At 40.7% G+C, this 19,106-nt stretch overlaps 1 protein-coding gene across 5 annotated transcripts; it reads left to right on the forward strand.

Annotated features, from left to right (window-relative positions):
* The first annotated feature begins 612 nt into the window (after nucleotides 1-612).
* Nucleotides 613-13,514, forward strand: EDARADD (EDAR associated via death domain). 5 transcript variants are annotated; one of them, XM_064158583.1, is made up of 6 exons: nucleotides 613-771; nucleotides 4,107-4,168; nucleotides 5,648-5,687; nucleotides 8,469-8,569; nucleotides 11,316-11,361; nucleotides 12,822-13,514. In XM_064158583.1, the coding sequence occupies exons 1-6, from the start codon at nucleotides 741-743 to the stop codon at nucleotides 13,196-13,198; spliced, it is 657 nt and encodes a 218-aa protein (XP_064014653.1). In that variant the 5' UTR covers nucleotides 613-740; the 3' UTR covers nucleotides 13,199-13,514. The 5 variants fall into 5 exon arrangements, with proteins under 5 accessions (XP_064014653.1, XP_064014654.1, XP_064014656.1 ...); XM_064158584.1 differs by having other exon boundaries at nucleotides 4,110-4,168; XM_064158586.1 differs by having other exon boundaries at nucleotides 615-771; nucleotides 8,481-8,569.
* The last annotated feature ends 5,592 nt before the right edge of the window (nucleotides 13,515-19,106 follow it).

Here is a 19,106-nt window from a genome sequence, read left to right on the forward strand (position 1 = left end):
TCAAAATGAAAAGTCAGTGTGATTTACAGATACCTTCTGAAAAAAAACAACACATGATTTGTAGTAACATTAACCAGTTTCAGCTGCTGGCATATATTGTGCCACTAAAATAATTTTGTTCTTGTTTATTAGTTTTGCTGTTGTTTATTAAAATAATTTAAGAATCTAAATGTAGGAAGATTTCAGGTTGTAAGTTATCAGAAGAATAAATGCCACGTAGATGGTAAAATCTGGCTTTGTCCCCAGCACCGTCACAGCATGGTCTGGGTTGGAAGGGACCTCCAAAGGTCATCTAGTCTAACCCCCTCTGCAGTAAGCAAGGGCATCCTCAACTAGATCAGCTTGCCCAGAGCTCTGTCAAGTCTCATCTTGACTACCTCCAGGGATAGGGCACCACCCACCTCCCCGTGCAACATACTCCAGCGTTCCCCTACCTTCATGGTAAAGAACCTGTTCCTGACATCCAATCTAAATCTGCTCTTCTCTAGTTTGAAGCCACAGTCCCTTGCCCTGTCACTGCAGGCCTTTGTATACAGCCTCTCTTCATCCTTCTTGTAGGCCCCCTTCAGGTACCAACCGGCAGAGAGCGGGCCGAAGCCCCACGCCCAGCCCTACCTGCAGTGTGGCTGCGGGCGGGGCGGCAGCAGGAAGAGGACGGCGCGGCGCGGCGGCGGTTCCGGGCACGTCGAGCAGGCGCTGCTCGTTCCTGGCGCTAGGACCCTACCGCCGCTCCCTGCTCCATGGCCGCTCCGCAGGACCCGCTGCCCCCAGGTGAGGACGTCGCCGTGGCGAGCCGGGCGGGAGGCGAGGCGGCGGCTGCTCTCGGCCCTCCCCGCGGGTGCGGGCGGGCGCAGCGTGGGGTGCGGCCCGCGGTGCCCGGCCGCCCCGCCTGCCCCGCCTCCCGCCTCCCGCCCCAGGTGGGGGTGACCTGCGGCCGTGGCTCCCGGGAGCCGGGTGAGGAGCCTACCGCGGCCGAGATTGAGAGGGTTTGTTAGCTGCACCCTTGCCCCTCCGCACATGCCCATTAATTTGTAACTTATCGTGTGCGCTGCTGATGTGATTTCATACCGCTTGTCAAGCCTGCTCTAGTGTTTAGCATGTAAGGTACCTTGTGCTTGCTAACAGCACGTTAAAAAGCCATTTTCTTAAAGTCACGGACTCCAAGGCGTTCGTAATGTCACACTCTGTAACTTACATGCACAGTAGTGCAAAAGACTTTCGAGTACCGAGTTTTAGGAATGCCAGCATCGCACTTTTCCACTACCTCGCTGCGCAGGTGGTGACCAAGTTTTGAGCAGTTAACTGAACAAAAAAGGACAAATGCCGATGGACTCATTTTTTCCAGAGAACTGAACATTCTAATGTAATTGTTTCTTCCTCTTACGCAAATCTGAAGTTCTTCTGGTGAAAACGGCGTTAATTGATTTGGATTTAATCAAAAGGTTCATCTCTCTGAACGACATTAGTATTAGGGTGATCAGTGTGAGTTGTACAACTCTGTGGAACTGTCTATGCCCAGCCTTGGTGTGAAAGAGGTCTTACTTACACGTATGGTTGAACTATGTAACTATGGTCAATCTCATGTGCTTCACTTGCTATTGGTGCGGTTAAGTGCAGAGCATTGCATCTCCGTTAGAGTAGCAATGCTGAACAGAAAGCAACAGTGGGGATGGGTAGAAGTATGCTATTCCTGTTGCAGACTGGTTATACTGGACAGGCTTGAGCAGAAGAGCTGCGGCAGCTGCTGAGCAGAGTGCAGGTGCTGGGCAGCAGAGAGGAACCTTGGGAGCAACCATCAAACCTGACTTAACGCCTGCCTGAGTCAGCTTGCACATGCTGATTTATGACCATCTGAGTGAACTTGTATAGGTCCTGGCAGAAATTTGGGGAAGTAAACGTAGGCCAGTGATAGTGACTTTTTGAGGGATCCTAGATAATGTTGCTCTCAAGCTGTCTATCAAAGTAAGTGAAATCAGACAGCCTGCACTGAACAGTCAGAGGATAGCTGCATTTTCTGTTGCCCTTTCAGTATGCAAGACTGAATTTTTACATTTAATGTGAGAACTTTCTTCCCTCCTGCTTTGTGCACCTGCATGCATCTATATGACATGATATGCAGAATACTGTGAGAAATACATGTGGGAAGGAGAGGATATGGCATTTTAATTGCCTTATTCACAAATATTAAGACTGGTTTTCAAATTATCTGCCTATTACCAGTGGCCAGCAGGATCATGGTGAATCATCTGCAGCAAATATGTGGTTATTCTTAGGTAAGAATATTTGTACATATACATGCCACTTAGAGAAAATGTTGGGACTTGGTAGTGCTCTACAGTCTATAAACCATGGAAATGGCTACTCTTCATAAGGGAATAGAAAAGCAAAATGGAAGAAATTGAGGTATAGGAAAGCAAATAAAATTTGAATACATTTTTCAGGATGGATACTAAACAAGAAAGATGGAGAGTTGCAGAGTCACAGTGACTGTGTTTCTACATGAGACCTAGAAATCAGGAATCACTTCTTGTAGAGCTGCCCTGGAATCTGTCAAGTCCTCGTTATAAATGCCTGTATTCTTGGATCCTCTCTCACTTTTTCTGTGCTTCCCTTTGGATTGTGGAAAGTAAATTACTAGTGTCACAATGTACTTTGCTGTATCTTGGTGTAACAGAAGATGGGATGACAAGAATGTGCTGAAAATCCTACTACATAATTTTGTGCTTTTCAGTTTTTGGAAATGCAGAAGGGATTTCTCAAGGAACAAGTCTTGTTCAGTATCTTTATTGATGATCTAGACCAGAGGATTGAGTCCATCATCAGTACGTTTGCAGGTGACACCAAGCTAGTAGCAGGTCTTGATCTATTGGAGGGTAGGAGAGCCCTGCAGAGGGACCTTGACAGGCTGGATGGGTGGGCAGAGGCCAGCGGGTTGAGGTTTAACAAGGCTAAGTGCAGTGTTCTACACTTTGGCCACAACAACCCCAAGCACCTTGAGTGCTGTGTCCAGTTCTGGGCCCCTTAGTTCAAGAGAGATGTTGAGATACTGGAACGTGTCCAGAGCAAGGGTGACGAAGTTGGTGAGTGGCCTGGAACACAGCCCTGTGAGGAGAGGCTGAGGGAGCTGGGGGTGTGCAGCCTGCAGAAGAGGAGGCTCAGGGCAGACCTCGTTGCTGTCTACAACTACCTGAAGGGAGGCTGTAGCCAGGTGGGGGTTGGTCTCTTCTCCTGAGCACCCAGTGACAGAACAAGGGGACACAGTCTCAAGTTGTGCCGGAAGAGGTATAGTCTGGATATTAGGAGGAAGTTGTTGTCAGAGAGAGTGATTGGCATTGGAATGGGCTGCCCAGGGAGGTGGTGGAGTTGCTGTCCCTGGAGGTGTTCAAGAAAAGACCGGATGGAGCACTTATTGCCATGGTCTAGATGATTGGACAGGGCTGGGTGCTAGGTTGGACTGGATGATGTTTGGACATCTCTTCCAACCTGGTTGATTCTATGATTCTATGAAATGGCAGGATGATGTTAAATTAGAGGGGTGGTCTTCTGAATCCTGAGGGCTTTTTTTCAGATTCCCTGTGCACTTTCAGTCAGTACTTAACTGTTATTTGTCAATTTAGTCATTGTTGCAAAGGGCTTGACATTTGATGATTTACCTGCAAGTACTTTGAAGACTGATTTTTATATCCTTTTAATGTTAGTATAATTGAAATGTATGATTTGGTTGTGTACAAATAACTTGTGTTTATCTCAGATGTGATTGATATGTTTTGTACTACAATTTGCCTTTTGTTATAGTAGTATTTTTTGTTGTAGTAGGTATGTTTACTGTTAGAGTTACTGCTTTGAGGAAAAAAATGGGATGCTGTCACTAGGACAGCAAATTTACCTTTTATCTTATTTTTTGTATCTTACCCTTTTAATTAAAAATAATTAAAAATTCTCCTTTTAACTCTCTCTGTTACTTGTTTCTCATCTGTGTTAGTACTACTAACTCTGACATTTTTGAGTTTGGCATAATGGCTGCATCATTGTGATTTATCTTGGTCAGACAAAGAAGACAGAATTTTTCTGAGGATTATGCAGTGACAGAGCTTTTTTATTTCCAGCAGATAGTGCAGCCAAGGAACCAGTGGAGGATACAGATCCAAGCAGTCTTTCCTTAACAATGGTATGTGTTTTAACTCTTAACACCGTTAGAATCATTGTACCTCCTTACAGTTAGGTAGTGCAGAAAAGAGATGAAACATACAAACATGTTAATTCAACCCATGCATATATAGGGGTTTGCTTATCCATATGATTTTATAAACAGATTTTTATTTACTAACCCTATGAAACTGAAGTGTGAATAAAAATACCATTAGATACTTAAGCAAAGTGAACATTACAAGCTAAGCTGTCCATTGGGATATCCCCAAACAACCAAGAAAGATTGATGCTATATAGGTTGGAGAAATAGCAAAACACACTTAAGGCTTAAAATTTCAATTGTATTAACTTATTATTCCTTCCTGTACATATTTTGTCTCATGAGTTAAAAGTCATGGGAAGGTAAGACCTAGCAGCAGTGCCTTACAGGAGGCATGGGGGAATCTGGGGTGATACCAGCCAGCACTCTCTAATGCTTGCTGGCAGGCAGAGTAGTACTGTTTACAAAGTTTTGTGTCTTATGATTTTAAACATGTCAGTCTTAAGCTGGGCATATATCAGGTAAAAGTAATATGAAATTCTGTGAAATGTTTTGAGAGGGTTTTATTGTTCATTTTGGTTTTAATGTTGCTATGGTTCGTTTACTTTGTGGAAAAGTTAACAGTGCTGTGTAGTCCAAAGAAGACTCTCCTGATGCAGTTGTGTAATAAGATTGAAATCATTGCTTTATTTTATGTATGGCAAGTGATCAAGCTGTTGCTTTGCCTTAGTCTTTTCTTTGAAGATTTGCAAAAGGGAGTCAGCAGAAAATGCTGAAAATTTTATTAATACTTTAGTTGCTGATCCTTCACTGGGGTCCATTACTGCAGTCTGTCTACGTGCATTTATGTTGGCTGGTTTTAATAAAAGATACAGACTTGGTGATTGGTTTTGTGCAGCTTATAAACTAGCTGCTGTGTTTTGTTAAGGGGAGGTTTTTCCCAAGGTGAGGGAAAGTTGCTAAGTCTGAGATAAATGAAAGTTTGTTTATCTCCCTCCACCCCTCTTTAGATTAAGACATCTTTAATCTCTCCACTTGGTTACAAGCTTGAGAGCAGAAGGGGGAAATGTTTTTTTGTTCTTTCAGTACAGAAACATTATAATAAAAGCTTATGTCTGCTAAAAAAGCTTTTGAAATAATCTCTGCTCCTCTCTGGCACCTTTTCTAGATTATCTTGTTGCTTAAATGAAAAACTTCTTTCACAGTCTTTGCTTTTTCACTTAAAAGTAATACCTTTTAAAGTACTGCAGCAAAGCAGCAGTCTCTGTTACTTTTGCATGTGTCAATCATTAGTGTTAGTAGCATCTCAATTCCCATATAAAAAGTCTGATTATAAGCAGATAAACTAGTAGCAATTTAAGAGAAGCAACTAAAAATGTGCAGTATTATATGCTTCTTCTCCAGCACAGTTACACTCAAAATAACAAACATCTGTGTCTCTTGCTTTTTTTGTGACAGACTGAAAAATATCCTGTCCAAGACACAGGACTACCTAAAGGTAAGTATTGTGAAATCTGTCTATTCATATGTCATAGATCTGTTTTGTTATGTGCAATAAAAACATTGGTGTTATCCAACAGATTGAAATACTCTTCCTTTCTCCTAGATGTTTATGTTTTAAATGCAGTGTCATCTTCTGTATTTTTAAGGTCAGTTTAATGCATATATATATATATATATATATAAAATTTCCTTCCAAAGTTTAGTTTCGATCTAGAAGTCTAAAACTGCCATAAGAAGTTCTTCTGTCTGGAAGGAATATACAGTGGTGCCATGAGAAAGCAGTGTTCAGAGACATGATAATGTCAGGAGATGGTTGCAAAGAGGTTATCAGGTCTCTTAACTCTGGTTGCATTCTCAGCCCTATAAGTAATTAACTCTTCATGCTATATTTTATCTTAAGCAAATATACTTGAAAGCTAATAGAGGTCCACTCTGCACAAATTCCTGTCTCTCCTTGCTGAAAATGGACTGAGGGACTGCAGGTTCTGTGTTTGCACTGGAGTCAAATAGTTGTGTTATGCAGTGTGAATATTCCCTACATGGTCTTGCCATTTGAGGTGGGATTTTTGGTTATCTTAGCTTCACTGTTGGCTTTGTCCAGGGAACACACTGGCTTAGTTGAGGAGTACTCTGCAGGTAGTGTGTTCTCCATCCAGTGTTGCACAGCTGGTCTGTCGTGAGAACAGACACAGGAAACTGCAGAACCTAATTACAGTTGAAAGTTTTCCTGAGAAACATGAGCAATGTACCCTAAAGAAAGGTTAGAGAATATTGTAGGGGCTTAAGAGAGCCAACCAGACAAAATCATCGTGTTCACAGAACTGCTGATCATCAGGAAAAGATAATGTGAGATCTAAACTATTTCAAATCTTAAACCACTTTTTGTCTATTTGCAGGCAGGTAATTTTTTTTGCCTTCAAAATTGTTTGTTAACACTAAGGCAATTTCTCTGTAACATTCTTTTCCATGATTGTTTGTCTTCCTTAAAACTAATTAGATAAATTCCAAAAATTTCCATTTTTTCCAAGTAATTTGAAACCTGGGATTGCATGTTTGAAATGCATTTAATTTCAAAGGTGTGGTAGAAAGCTGCGGGGAAGTAGATGCTGTAGAACTCTTTTTGTGTTCTTAATTTTAGCTTTTACTTCCTCTTCAAGTGTAAAAACATGTAAATACTAATATAGCTTAATATTTCCTCTTTGGAGTTGAAAGTGATACAGATAGCTCTTAATACTCTGTTCATTTCTATTACTTTTTTTTTCTGAGAATGACTTCCTGTAGCTATTTTTAGAAGAATGCAGACTTAGAAATCTGAATCCCTGATCTAGAAGTGTTAGAGATGTGCAGGTCTGATTCAGTATCACACAAAAGTATGTTCGCTACAGATTTAATGTTTGAATAGGCAGTACAATGACCATGGTGTGGTGGGGGAGGTGCTGTTCTCTAACTTCTGTGGGTTAATTAATTAATAGACCACTTTTGGGCCATAACTCACTAAAGTTCTTAGCACTCTCTACCAGTTATGAATTAAAGGTGAATTGAGGGAACTGTTCATCTTGCAGGACAGGGCGTAATGTTTGCATCAGGTATGATTATAATCCTACCTCCTCTCAAATAGAGAACAAGTGTCACACACACTATTTCCACACAAACCAGTTGGAATTTTGATGCCCACATTCTGCATTTTCAGCCAGAGTTTTTTTGATTATTTTTTTCTCCTCATCTTTGGACAGTTGTAAAGATGTTCCTTATTAGATGTTTTACCCTGCTGGGGGTGGAATACTACATGTCTTTAAATTTCAACAGTATTGTAAAACCAGAAAAAGAAGAAAATAATGATTTTCATTTTTTTTCTTGCAAGTGCAAGATGAGTTCTTTGATTTGGAATATTTTCTTGAGTGGGATAAGGAAATAGCTGCTTTATGTTATCTGTTCTTGGATGAGATTTGTTCATTAAAGCAGCAAATGGACATGTCCCAGCACTAACATAAGTAGTCACTACCTTGGAGAGCTCTTGTGTGTAGACACCTGTAGGGTGTAACTTCTTTTAAGCTTATGGTAGTGGCTGGTCAACACTTGACAGAGGAGAATTAGGCACATGATTTGATGATGGCCAAATTTAACCCTGCTGAGTGAAATTTGTCCATTTATGCAATAGTCACAAGGGGCTTACACATCTCAATTTTGAAGGCTCAACTGAAGCTTGAAAACTTAGAGTTTGGTATGTTGTGCTTTTGCAGTGAACTCCCAGGACAGCTGATTTTGAAAGGGATTATTTCAGTGCTTCAGAAAACTCGTATGTAGTAGAAATCAGTAGGATGAGCCTGGTTCACAAAGGGGCAGAACAAAAAGTAAATATTTGTGTAGGACTCATCTCAACAATTATCATTGTAAGTGTGATGGGGAAAGCAAAGCAAAAGTGATAGTGACTTGTAACAATCATCTTCAGCCTACTTTGATGTGTTGGTTTAGTCAGTATTCATTGGTCAGCTCTCTGAAAGAAAAAGATGACTTGCTTCAAGAACAGCGTGGTGTGTGTTTAAAAAAGAGCTGCTACACTAATATCGAATCTCTGCAAGGATTCCTTTTCTTCACACAGTCATGTTCTGCATATTTGTTGCAGTCTCTGCCAATTTAATATTTTGGGGTTTTAATCCAGCATTTCTCAGTGACTGATCATGATCCAGAGTTAAATTTTGTATGCTAGACACATAAAATTTGTTTGATAGTCTTGATATTTCAATTTGTATTTGGGTGCAAGACTAGTGTTTCACAGTATTTGTCTTAGATGAGAAATACCTAACAGACCAAGTTACATTGGAGATTGCATCTGTGAACATCAAGACCCTAACGTCAGATTCTGGCCTTATCCAACAGGTAAGAAAAATGATACCTGACTGTGAACTAAGTTATTACTATTGATAAAATGCTAGCAAATAAATGTATTTTCAGATGATCTCTGGTGAGCACAGAATTACTTGGTAAAACAGACTAGAAATAGTCTCTTTTTCAAGTTTACTTGAGGAATCTACTGTGGAGAAGAGCAAAGGAAAGGTTATTTAATCATTAGCTTGTATTTTGTGGTTTAAATGCTCTGAAGGAGCGTCAACAAAGAGTTAAAGCTTGGTCATGTATGCTCTCTCTCTTTCCTGCTGCAAATAGAGCAAGAACAGAGCATACAAGAAGATGTAAGGAGTCCTAGGTTTTGGACTCCTTGAGTTTTGTCCTTCAGAGACACGTGACTGTTCTGCTTTGACTTTGGGACACTGCTCTTCCCACAGTGGAAAGACTCCAGGGTTTGTGCAATCTTACATTGCTAAAGTGGGCAATGCTGAGTGACACCCATGCTCCATGGTTACCATCTTTCAAGTGAATGTTATTTTCTGCATTTCAATTTGATTCTCTTTGGGTTGAGCAGAAAACTTGGCAAAGAGAAAAAGGATGAGCATTTTCCAAGGAGGTGAAGAATTGAACAAGTTTCTTATGCCAGGGTTCCAGCTGAATTTCATCAGAAACAAATATAGGTTTGGTATGCATTTCACAGATGATGGAGATAATGGTCTCGTTCCCATCATCAAGAAGAGAACATTTATTGACAACTAGAATTACTATAAGGATATTTCAATGTATTTAGATGTTAATGGATCTCCGAAGATGGAAAACTTTCTGTCTATCTTAAGATTATGCATAGGTTTATGGCTTTGATTGGACTTCTAGAGTTTTATTTGATTGTAGTTGTGTGTGAGAATATTCTTGCTTAATGCCTTCACTTCATTGGCAGTAACACTACATTGTCTTATTGCAATTACACTACAAGAAAATGATCATAACTAAAGACTAAAGCTGAGTATATCTGACTTGATAAAAGTGGATAATAACTAACCAGTAAAAACATTAATTTTAAAAACAGGTAAGTATCTCTGGTTTTCTTTGCACTTCTTGCAGTACTGGCCACCCTTGTTATATTTTATCACAAGAGAAGATGAGATATATCAAAGGCATTTAGCTTTCACAATACAGTTTGAACTTTCATGAATACATAAAGTGGAAAATGTTACAGAACAGCAACTTAGACAGAAAATGTTACTCAGGACAGCAACTTAGTTATTGCAAGCTAAGTGGATAGTATCCATTTTTCCTTGTTTGTTTTTGTTTGGTTGTTCTTTTTTAAAGGGTTCTTTTGTTTGCTTGTTTGTTTCCTTTGAAATAGATACCTGGGAAGGCTGAGCTGTAATGGGCAGCTCCTTTGAGGCTCAGCAGTAATGTTCTACCTTTTAAAGGAATTTGTGGCAGTGGGGACAATTAATATAATCAAGAGCTCCAGATTCAGTTTTTCTTAAGCACTGGATTCTCACTTACAGCTGTAAAAGCCAAGTTCATTTTCAAAAACCTCTGTCCAGAGAAAAGTAAACTACTAAAAGATAAAAGCAAGGATTATTCCATTGCAAGTGGGATGTACAGTGTCAGATCTCTCTTGAGCAAAGAGCAGACATTTTGTGGAGTGAAATGATGTTGCATGTGGTTTTCAGGGAATAAAGAAATGCTCAAAAGAGTATGCAGTTTAGTCCTTTCCTAACAGAGTATTTTAATATTTGGGAAATAGTTTACCTTCTAATTAGACTATGAATGTATGTCTGTTTACCACATCATAAATATTCTATTTTTAGAGAATTTCTTAGTAAAGAAGGTGTAGCAAGTAGGAACAGAGTGTCTTATTACACTACATTCTTATCCAGTTGACTTGTGTTTGATTGCACAGCCTGCAAAATATTAAGAAGACCACTGTGGTAGTATTGGAAGAATGATGCAATACAAAAAATCAACAATGATTTATTGCAGCTATGCAGTGGGGAATATCCCTGTCTGCTTTCATCTTTGTATCGTCAAGAGAAGAAAGCTATTTCTCCTGGCTCCACACCTGCATAGTTAGAGTAAGGGCAGCTGCAGTTTCCCAGCAGTCCTTCCAGTTTTCAGATTTACTCTCTAAAAAGTAGAATTTAAATGTTACAAGGTGTGTTGCAGTCTCAAGCTGCTAAGTATTTTCATTATGTTTAATTAGCAGGCAAAAATCCACTGAGGGAATGTTTACTTCAAATAAGAGGAGGGTTAGACATGACCCAGCCCACATGTTGTCTAGAAACCCTTCTGACATATGTAAAGATGTTTGTAGAAATAACTCCTTTACTCTTTCTAGATTAATGAAACCATCCCTTGCTGCTGCATGTTACTGGAAAAAATAATCTTCTTGTGGTTTTTTTTTTCCTTTAAAAAGCATTTTAAAAATCTTTTTCATCAAACTATAGGAATTGTTGAACAACTATTGAGGATCTATCAACTAAATATTCAAAAGATGGAACCCTGTAACCTATCATTAGTAAAGATAACATTGTTCAGTGGATACCACCAACAGGCTGGTTTTGTGAGCCAAAGCATGAAAATGCTGCGTGAAGAGACTGTAACTTGTCAGCAATTCCTCAAAACCAGATATATTCCCTGTCTGACCTTACAAGTAGCTTTGGATTCTTCTAAGTAATCTCTTACCACTCGTAAATTAGCCAAATGCATCATCCAATGTTCAAATGCATTGTTTTGGTTTGACTTAGATTTGTTTTCTGCTTTGTAGCCAGAAGACAAAGACATGCAAAACCATACTGACGAATCACTTTCAGGTAATAGACAGCTTTACTTTTTACCTACTTTATTCCTAGATTTTATGTGAAAGTATTTTGTTAAAACTGCTACTTGCCACAACCAGAACTTCCTGGATAATTGGTGCTTGTGGAGCTTACTTCATTACCAGTGTAATTTACAGCTTCAAATTTGTTATGAGAGGATGGTAATCAACAATGCAGACCATACAAAATGTGTAATTTGTGCTTTCCAAATACATCCACTTTTGGAAGAAATCTGTAAACAGCTGTTGGGAGAGAGCAGAAGCTGGCAGTAGACTGTGGGGGGATTATCCCATAGCTGTATGAGCTCTCCTCTGTGTGTGTGGGTGTATATGATATACAGCCCTGTAAATTTTAACAGTGAACAACTGAAAATTTCCTGTTAGTAAAGAAGCTTGTCCCATCATGTAGCATCAGGATCAGGCAATTAGGTGGGTAGGTCATCATTCACTTGTCAGTATCTAATATGGGGCATCTTGGAGAAGCAGGATTCTTTGTAATGCTTTTGATAGTCTGCACGTGGTGTAACACAAGAAGCAGGTTGGTTTAGTTTTTTTTACCTATTAACTGTGCCCTTTGTTTCTTTACCCCTTCCCAGCTTTTGTTGGAGGATAAAACTTGCTCTGTCATTCAAGCTAAGCAAAATATGATGAAATTCAGATATGGCAGAAGGGCACCCTTTGTGCTTAGCTAGAACTTTGATTGGATTATATTCATTTTGCCTTGTTTGTATAACTAAATCTTGCTATGAGTGAAGCAAGCAAGTTTTGTTGCACTTCCACAAGAGAAGAGGAGCAGAATAGTTAACATACATATTTCAACAGAGAACTGCTGCAAGGCCAGGGAATACCTGTGAACAAAGATGTCATCAGAACACATTTCCTTTTAACAGGGAATATAAGCATGTGCATGAAATTAGTTGTCTGCAGCAATATTGCTGCTACACGTCCTAACTTGTTGCAAACTTCAGGAGTTGTCTTTGGCCTGCTAAAAAAAGCAAGCTGATGAACAGTATTACAAAAAGAGCAATAGCCTATTCTTCCCTTAAAAACAAAGTGCATGCAAAAGCTGCATTCAGATCACAATTTAGAAGTCTTTCTGGAATTTTCACACCGTCTGACAATTATTATTGCAAATGAAAAGCCGAACTCCCAAACCCCTCAAGCTTAACAGGTGCTATGGTCTGTATGAGTACGTGGCACCAAGTACCAGATTTGCCCTATGCTAGAAATACAGTTCAGTTTTCTTAGGCCAGCACTGGTCTAGAACTTGTAAATTGTGTGGTACTGTTTCTGTTGTTTTTAATCAATCTTTTGACTGATGGCATTTTCATATTCCCTGTAGTGGTTTGGATGGAATATAACACTCTTTAACCCTTTGTGCTTTTAACTTTTTGTTCCTGGTGAAAACACAGCAATAGATCCTAATTTTGCCCCATCTCATGTTTTTCACTGCAGAGCTCAAGAAAACCTGCAAGGAAAATGGCACCTGCTCTTTGTGCTTATTCCGTGCACCAACCATCAGCGATATGCTCAATGATGAGGACTTGTTGTACACAGTGAGGCTAAAGCTGGATCCCTGCCACCCAACAGTGAAAAACTGGAGAAATTTAGCAAGCAAGTGGGGGATGACTTATGATGAATTGTGTTTCCTTGAACAGAAGCCCCAAAGTCCCACCTTGGAATTCTTGCTACGGAACAGTGACCGGACTGTGGAGCAGCTGATTGATCTCTGTAAATTTTATAAGAGAATTGATGTTGTGAAAGTGCTGCTGAAATGGGTGGAGGAGGAGTGGCCCAAGAGAGGGAAAAGAACTTACCAGAATGACTTGTAGATTAGAGCAAGTTGACAGTCTCTATATGTTAAGATCTGCGATTAGCTGCCACCAGGACATGGGAAGTTTCCCTTGCAAGAGAGAAAGAGCCTGTACTGATGGTGTGTAGACTGTGTAAACTTTATGTACTGTATATACATACATATGTTTTGTGCCCTCAGGGTTGCAAAGATAACCTTCCAAAAATTGATGGAATAATGCAGGTTGTATTCTTGAGTCTACAGATGCCTTCAGTTTCTTGTTGCTGTTTGTAGGCTTCATAGGCAGAAGAGAAATGAAAAAGCCAGACCACTGGTTTAACTGTATCAGTTGTGAACCATGTCAGATGTGTGCTGTTGTTATTGGGAAAGCCAAAATTAGAAGGCAAATCTTGGCCTTTCTGGCAACCCTTCTACAATTGTATATGTTTGGCCTAGCAGAAATTTCCTCCCTCCTTTTTTATTGTTTTTTTTAAGCTTTATGATACTGTTTTTGGCTCAGTGTTTCAAGCATTAATTTGGATGTACATGTTATGATTAATTCAATTTTTCGATATTGCTTTCAGGCACATGAAGCTTTACATCTCTTTTATAAGAAAAAAAAACAAAACAAACAATTGTTTGCATACTTCTACATCGTAGGGCATGTATTTGCTATAGAATAAATCATGCAATTTAGAGAGACTTTACAGCCCATAACCACTAGGGACAAAAAAAAATGCTTAATACTTCAAATTACTTTCCAAAGTTTTGAGAACAGCATACACACTGAGTGCACTGACCTGTTATCTCAAATGCCTCTCACTTTGCAGCATGAGACAGTAGCTAATGTCTCACCCACAGTATATCCTCAGTATTGAGTATAACTTCCCTTTTCACAGTCCTGTTGGGTGACCTACTTTCTGTCTCTCACCAAAGTAGCTGCACGCTTGTGTGAAACCAGCACAAGCTTATGTCTTGGTTAAAGCCACTGCAGTGGGAAATGAACAGGTGCATCTACATCTACAGTCCACTTATGGTGGTTTCAAATGATGAATTTTAATACTCTGAATTACACTGTTTACAATTTAAATACTTTAGAAATGGATCTTTTACCTACCATTCTGGTGTTCTAATGTTGAAAGAACTGAAAAATCAGTTATACAATACAGTGCATAATGTACTTATAGCTATAATGCCATACCAAAAAAATGTTGTGACTTAAGAGTACTTCTAGATGTTACCCTTACTAAAAGCATCTCAGACAACCCTAGCATGCACATAGGTGTATGTTCCAAAGCACTGGTGAACAGTGTGTTAGGATGTAGGGCAAAACTAGAATGGAGTGCAGATTGGTGTATTGGTTACACCAAGTGAAAGTGACTAAGAGTTAGTAACAAAGCTGAGGGAAGTCTAGTGCTGTATGCCATTTTTCTTACTGTAAGAGAATGAAAAGGTAATACCACAGTACAGATACCAAGTGATACTACAGAGGAGTTAGAAGTAAAGACTAACATTTTCAGTGTCACAACACTAGTTCTGGAGTGATGTAAATTAGCTTTATTTTAGTGACCTCAAGAAGCTGAAGATCTAGTTTCAAGGTGAAATGACTGACCTACATTTGAGGTTTCAGGGGTTTTTTTGTTGTTGTTTAAAACCTTTCTTTTTTTAACCATTTCTAAAAAAAAACCCTAATCCCAAAAAACCAAAATCCTGCTACTATATTGAACAGTAAGTTTTATGTCTATAATTTAAAGAGGAGATTGTAGTATTGTATCTTGCTGGGGCTGGGGTGAAAATGTTTCATGTTCCTCTTCTAGGAACAGAGGTTATCTGTCATCTCTTAACTTTTTCAGAGAGAATCATAGAATGGTTTATGTTGGAAGGGACCTCAAAGATCATCTAGTTCCAAGCCCCCACCATAGGCAGGGACACCTCTCACTAGAACAGGTCGCTTAAGGCCTCATCCAACCTGGCCTTGAACACCTTCACGGAGGGAGCATCTACAACCTCCCTGGGCAACCTGTGCCAGTGTCTCACCACCCTCACTCTAAAGAAAATTTTCCTAACATCTAGTTTAAATCTACCTTCTTCCAGCTTAAAGCCATTACTCCTTGTCCTGTCATTACAAGACATTGTAGATAGTCCCTCCCCAGCCTTCCTATGGGCCCCCTTCAGATACTGGAAGGCTACTATAAGGTCTCCTCAAAGCCTTCTCTTCTCCAGGCTGAAAAGCCCCAACTCTCATAGCCTGTCCTCATAGCAGAGATGCTTCTCATCCCTCTGATCATCTTCATGGCCCTCGTCTGGACTCTCTCCAACAGTTCAGTGTCCTTCCAGTGCTGGGGACTCCAGAACTGTACACAAGTACTCCAGGTAGGGTCTGATGAGAACAGAGTGAAAAGGGAGAATCACCTCCCTTGCCCTGCTGGCCACACATCTCTCAATGCAGCCCAAGACACAGATAACCTAATGGCATTAGTTACGAGCTGTAGAATAGGCATTAAGGACTACTGTTGTGACTGGGCTACCTGGTAGATTCAGTTCTTACAGAGGAATTGTGCACATGCAAATAGCTCATAATGTAGCTTGTCCAATACAATCTCCGTTCCTTGGGCCTACTGTATGCATGATTTAGAATCATGTGTCCGTGTCTTAAGTTGTTCTGAGTGCTGGTATGCTACCAGCTTTTCTCTTCCAGACCATGCTACACCACAGCTATGTATGAGTGGTATTTTTAGTATGCTCTGCTTTGGTAGATCCAATCCAGCGAGAAGCTGGAGCCCTCACCTAAGACTCACAATGGCAATATGAAAGGAGGCAGCAGCATTTCTGAATCAAGGTGTTCAGCTGAAGTCTGCTCCTTTTCTTGTTTTCTGGCTGAAACTTGTAAAATTTTGAAGATACACTCTTGTTGTATGGAAAGTTCTGATCTCTTGAAGCCTGGAAAAGTTACATGTCAGCTGCAAGGATCCATATCTCATGGAAATAAAGCTGCTTCTGATAGTTTGTAAGTGGATTCTATACAAATTCAGCACTGAAGGTTGAAAATAGTAAGTTTAAACTTCATCATACACTGGATTACTCATTAGTATACTTGAAATATGTTTTTCTCCTTTGCATGGCATAAATTGAGATGTACACAATTCTTCAGTTTTATATCTGCAGGATATTGGATCTGAGTGTTCAGTTTATTCTTATATCTTTTGTTATGCATATTGTTTTTAGAAGAAATATAGATTATCAATGTTTGACTTTATTGTATCTGGTTTTATTACAGCTAGAAAACAGCTGTTATCCTTCTCACCAGTCACCTTATGACCACTGAACTATCAACTAGGGCTGAATAAAAGAAAATCTTCTGTAGAAGATGCCTGGCATCTTAAAGCACCTATGTTTGAAACAGATACTGCTGTTCAAGAATGAAAGATGCACTTTTAAAGTCTTTTCCATACCAAAACTGGAGTAAATCTTGGTAAATGAGCAAAGATGTTTATCTAGAAACCTGACAGCATAGTTACTAACTACAGAGGGGTATGAAACCAAAACTGAATGAGCTCTTCCTGAATTAATAACCTGATAATGAAGAATTCAGAGTAACTGAAAAGCTTCTACTAGACTTTCATGTTTGTTCAGTTACACTTCCTATTCCTGTATGAGCCCTGCTCTCCCTTCAGGAATTTCCAGTTCAGGATAGCAGGCAATCCCAGCAATGGCTGTGTACACAGTGAGTTGTAGCTTTAAAAGCAGAAGTCTCAATCAGGATCTGGACCATGGAAATAAAGGAAGACCTTGTTATTGGCTGTCATGACTGCCATTAGCAAATGGTGCTGGGAACAGTAGTTGCAAGAAATCAGCAGGAAAATTGCATTCTGTGAACAAAACAACTGCAGTGCAGTGCAAGGCTACTCCAGCTCTAACTCAGCTGACTCACTGTCAACAGTGCATTAGATTTGAGAGCTGAAGTAGGGATTTTCCTGCAAATGTCACAAACTGCTTGTGACTGAGCCTTCGAAGAGCTGATCAGCATGTTAATCAAGCAGCTGCTCTGCTTCACTAAAGAACCAGTGCATACTTTAAATCACTATATTTCATTTATATTGTTTCTTCCCTGAAGGAGAAAAGCTCTGAGCCAAAAGCAGTAGTAAAATAAAGCAACTTTATATTCTGTGGTTCTTCTAGAAACACTGCCACTTACTGCTCTACCTTTCTGCATCACCACGTTTTCATTACAGCTCTTCGGCATCTTTTCTGTCCTTTTTGTCTGACTCAAACTTTCAATCCTGGTTTGAGGTTCCATTCCAATACTGAGAAGTGAAGGCATTTCATGTGCTTCTCTCACTTTGGTGCTATCAAAACTTTCTTCTCTTTGACCTAGAATGTCTGGAACACCAGCTTCAAAAGAAAACTAAGTGGTAGTTCAGGCTCTAGGTCTCTCTCTATTCTCTTGTAAAGAAGTGCATTGGAATTTTGTAGAACAGTTGCCCAGCAGACTTTCTGCTATTACCCAGCTACAGACAGTGACTGGTCCTCTCTCAAAAACATGCATGATTCCAAGCTGTCTTTCCCCAGGCAATCTGCACTGCTGTTTTTTAATCTGAATAAGCCATTTCTGTGGTTCTCAAAATAAATGTTACCATACCTGTCTGTGAAAGAATCCTTGAAATCACAGTATCACAGTATCATCAGGGTTGGAAGAGACCTCACAGATCATCAAGTCCAACCCTTTCCCACAGAGCTCAAGGCTAGACCATGGCACCAAGTGCCACGTCCAATCCTGCCTTGAAGTGCCCCAGGGACGGCGACTCCACCACCTCCCCGGGCAGCCCATTCCAGTGGCCAATGACTCTCTCAGTGAAGAACTTTCTCCTCACCTCCAGCCTAAATTTCCCCTGGCACAGCTTGAGGCTGTGTCCTCTCGTTCTGGTGCTGGCCACTGAGAGAAGAGAGCAACCTCCTCCTGGCCACAACCACCCTTCAGGTAGTTGTAGACAGCAATAAGGTCACCCCTGAGCCTCCTCTTCTCCAAATCCGATATGGCTGAGCTGTATCTAAGCTGTATCTAAGGCCCCTATCCTACAACTATTAGCAGAACTCTAGCAAGTAGATATGGTTTGGTATGGGGGGTTTTAGTGCTTGTTAATTGTGGAATAGAGGATTGTACATTAGATAATGCTATAGCCATGTGCACTGCCTCCTGCAAGATGAAGAAATACTCTCATGCCTGTAGTTCAGTGGGCCTTTTCTATTGCAAGCTTTCTTTTCCGTGCTCCTTCTTTCCCACATCCAGCAGACGAAGGAGGGGAGCTGTAAGTAGCGCTTTGCGATTCTCAGAGCAGTTTGCTGCTACACAGTTACAGAGAGTACAACTCCTAGGGGCTAAATTGCCCTAGCTACCCAGTAGACTGCAAGAGCCAAACCTCAGCGTGAAGGCTACTGACAGGAGGACAAAAGCATGCCCTCTGGGCAGTACTCTTAAGTTCACCAGGCTTCAGAAATGGAGGTGAGGGTTAACATCTGGAACTCGGAAACTGCGCACTGCTGGACCAACAATTCACCCGGTCCGCTTTGGGTGGTGTCACAAGATGTGTGTCTTGCTGGGAGATGGGAGTTAGGCTTTAACAAGGGCCCTACAGAAGCCAAGTATGGAGTAAGGAGGGGTTTGGACGGGAGGAAGCTTGTGGTTGCGTTAAGGGGCCGAATTAACTCTGTGACCAAGTTGTTACCTCTAAATCCAAGCTCATCGGGCAGGTGGCGGAGCAATGTCTCAGAGGCATGTGGCACGACTTGGCGCGGTCCATGGCACGGCCCATGCCAACCGAGCCCGCGGTGGCAGAGCTCCTCCCCTCTCGTCCCCGGAGGCAGCTGTTCGCCAGGACCGGCCAGAGGGCAGCGCTGTCTCCCGCCTCACAACAGCCGCGGCAGCAGGGCCGCGGGAGGCGCTTGCGGCA

This window comes from Pogoniulus pusillus, chromosome 18 (genome assembly GCF_015220805.1).
Source record: "Pogoniulus pusillus isolate bPogPus1 chromosome 18, bPogPus1.pri, whole genome shotgun sequence".
NCBI classification, from domain to species: domain Eukaryota; kingdom Metazoa; phylum Chordata; class Aves; order Piciformes; family Lybiidae; genus Pogoniulus; species Pogoniulus pusillus.

Coding starts and splice junctions, on each gene's coding strand:
- EDARADD (XM_064158583.1), top strand. CDS start 741: ATGGCCGCTCCGCAGGACCCGCTGCCCCCAG. Junction 772..4,106: donor GCAGGACCCGCTGCCCCCAG/GTGAGGACGTCG, acceptor TTTTATTTCCAG/CAGATAGTGCAGCCAAGGAA. Junction 4,169..5,647: donor GCAGTCTTTCCTTAACAATG/GTATGTGTTTTA, acceptor TTTTTGTGACAG/ACTGAAAAATATCCTGTCCA.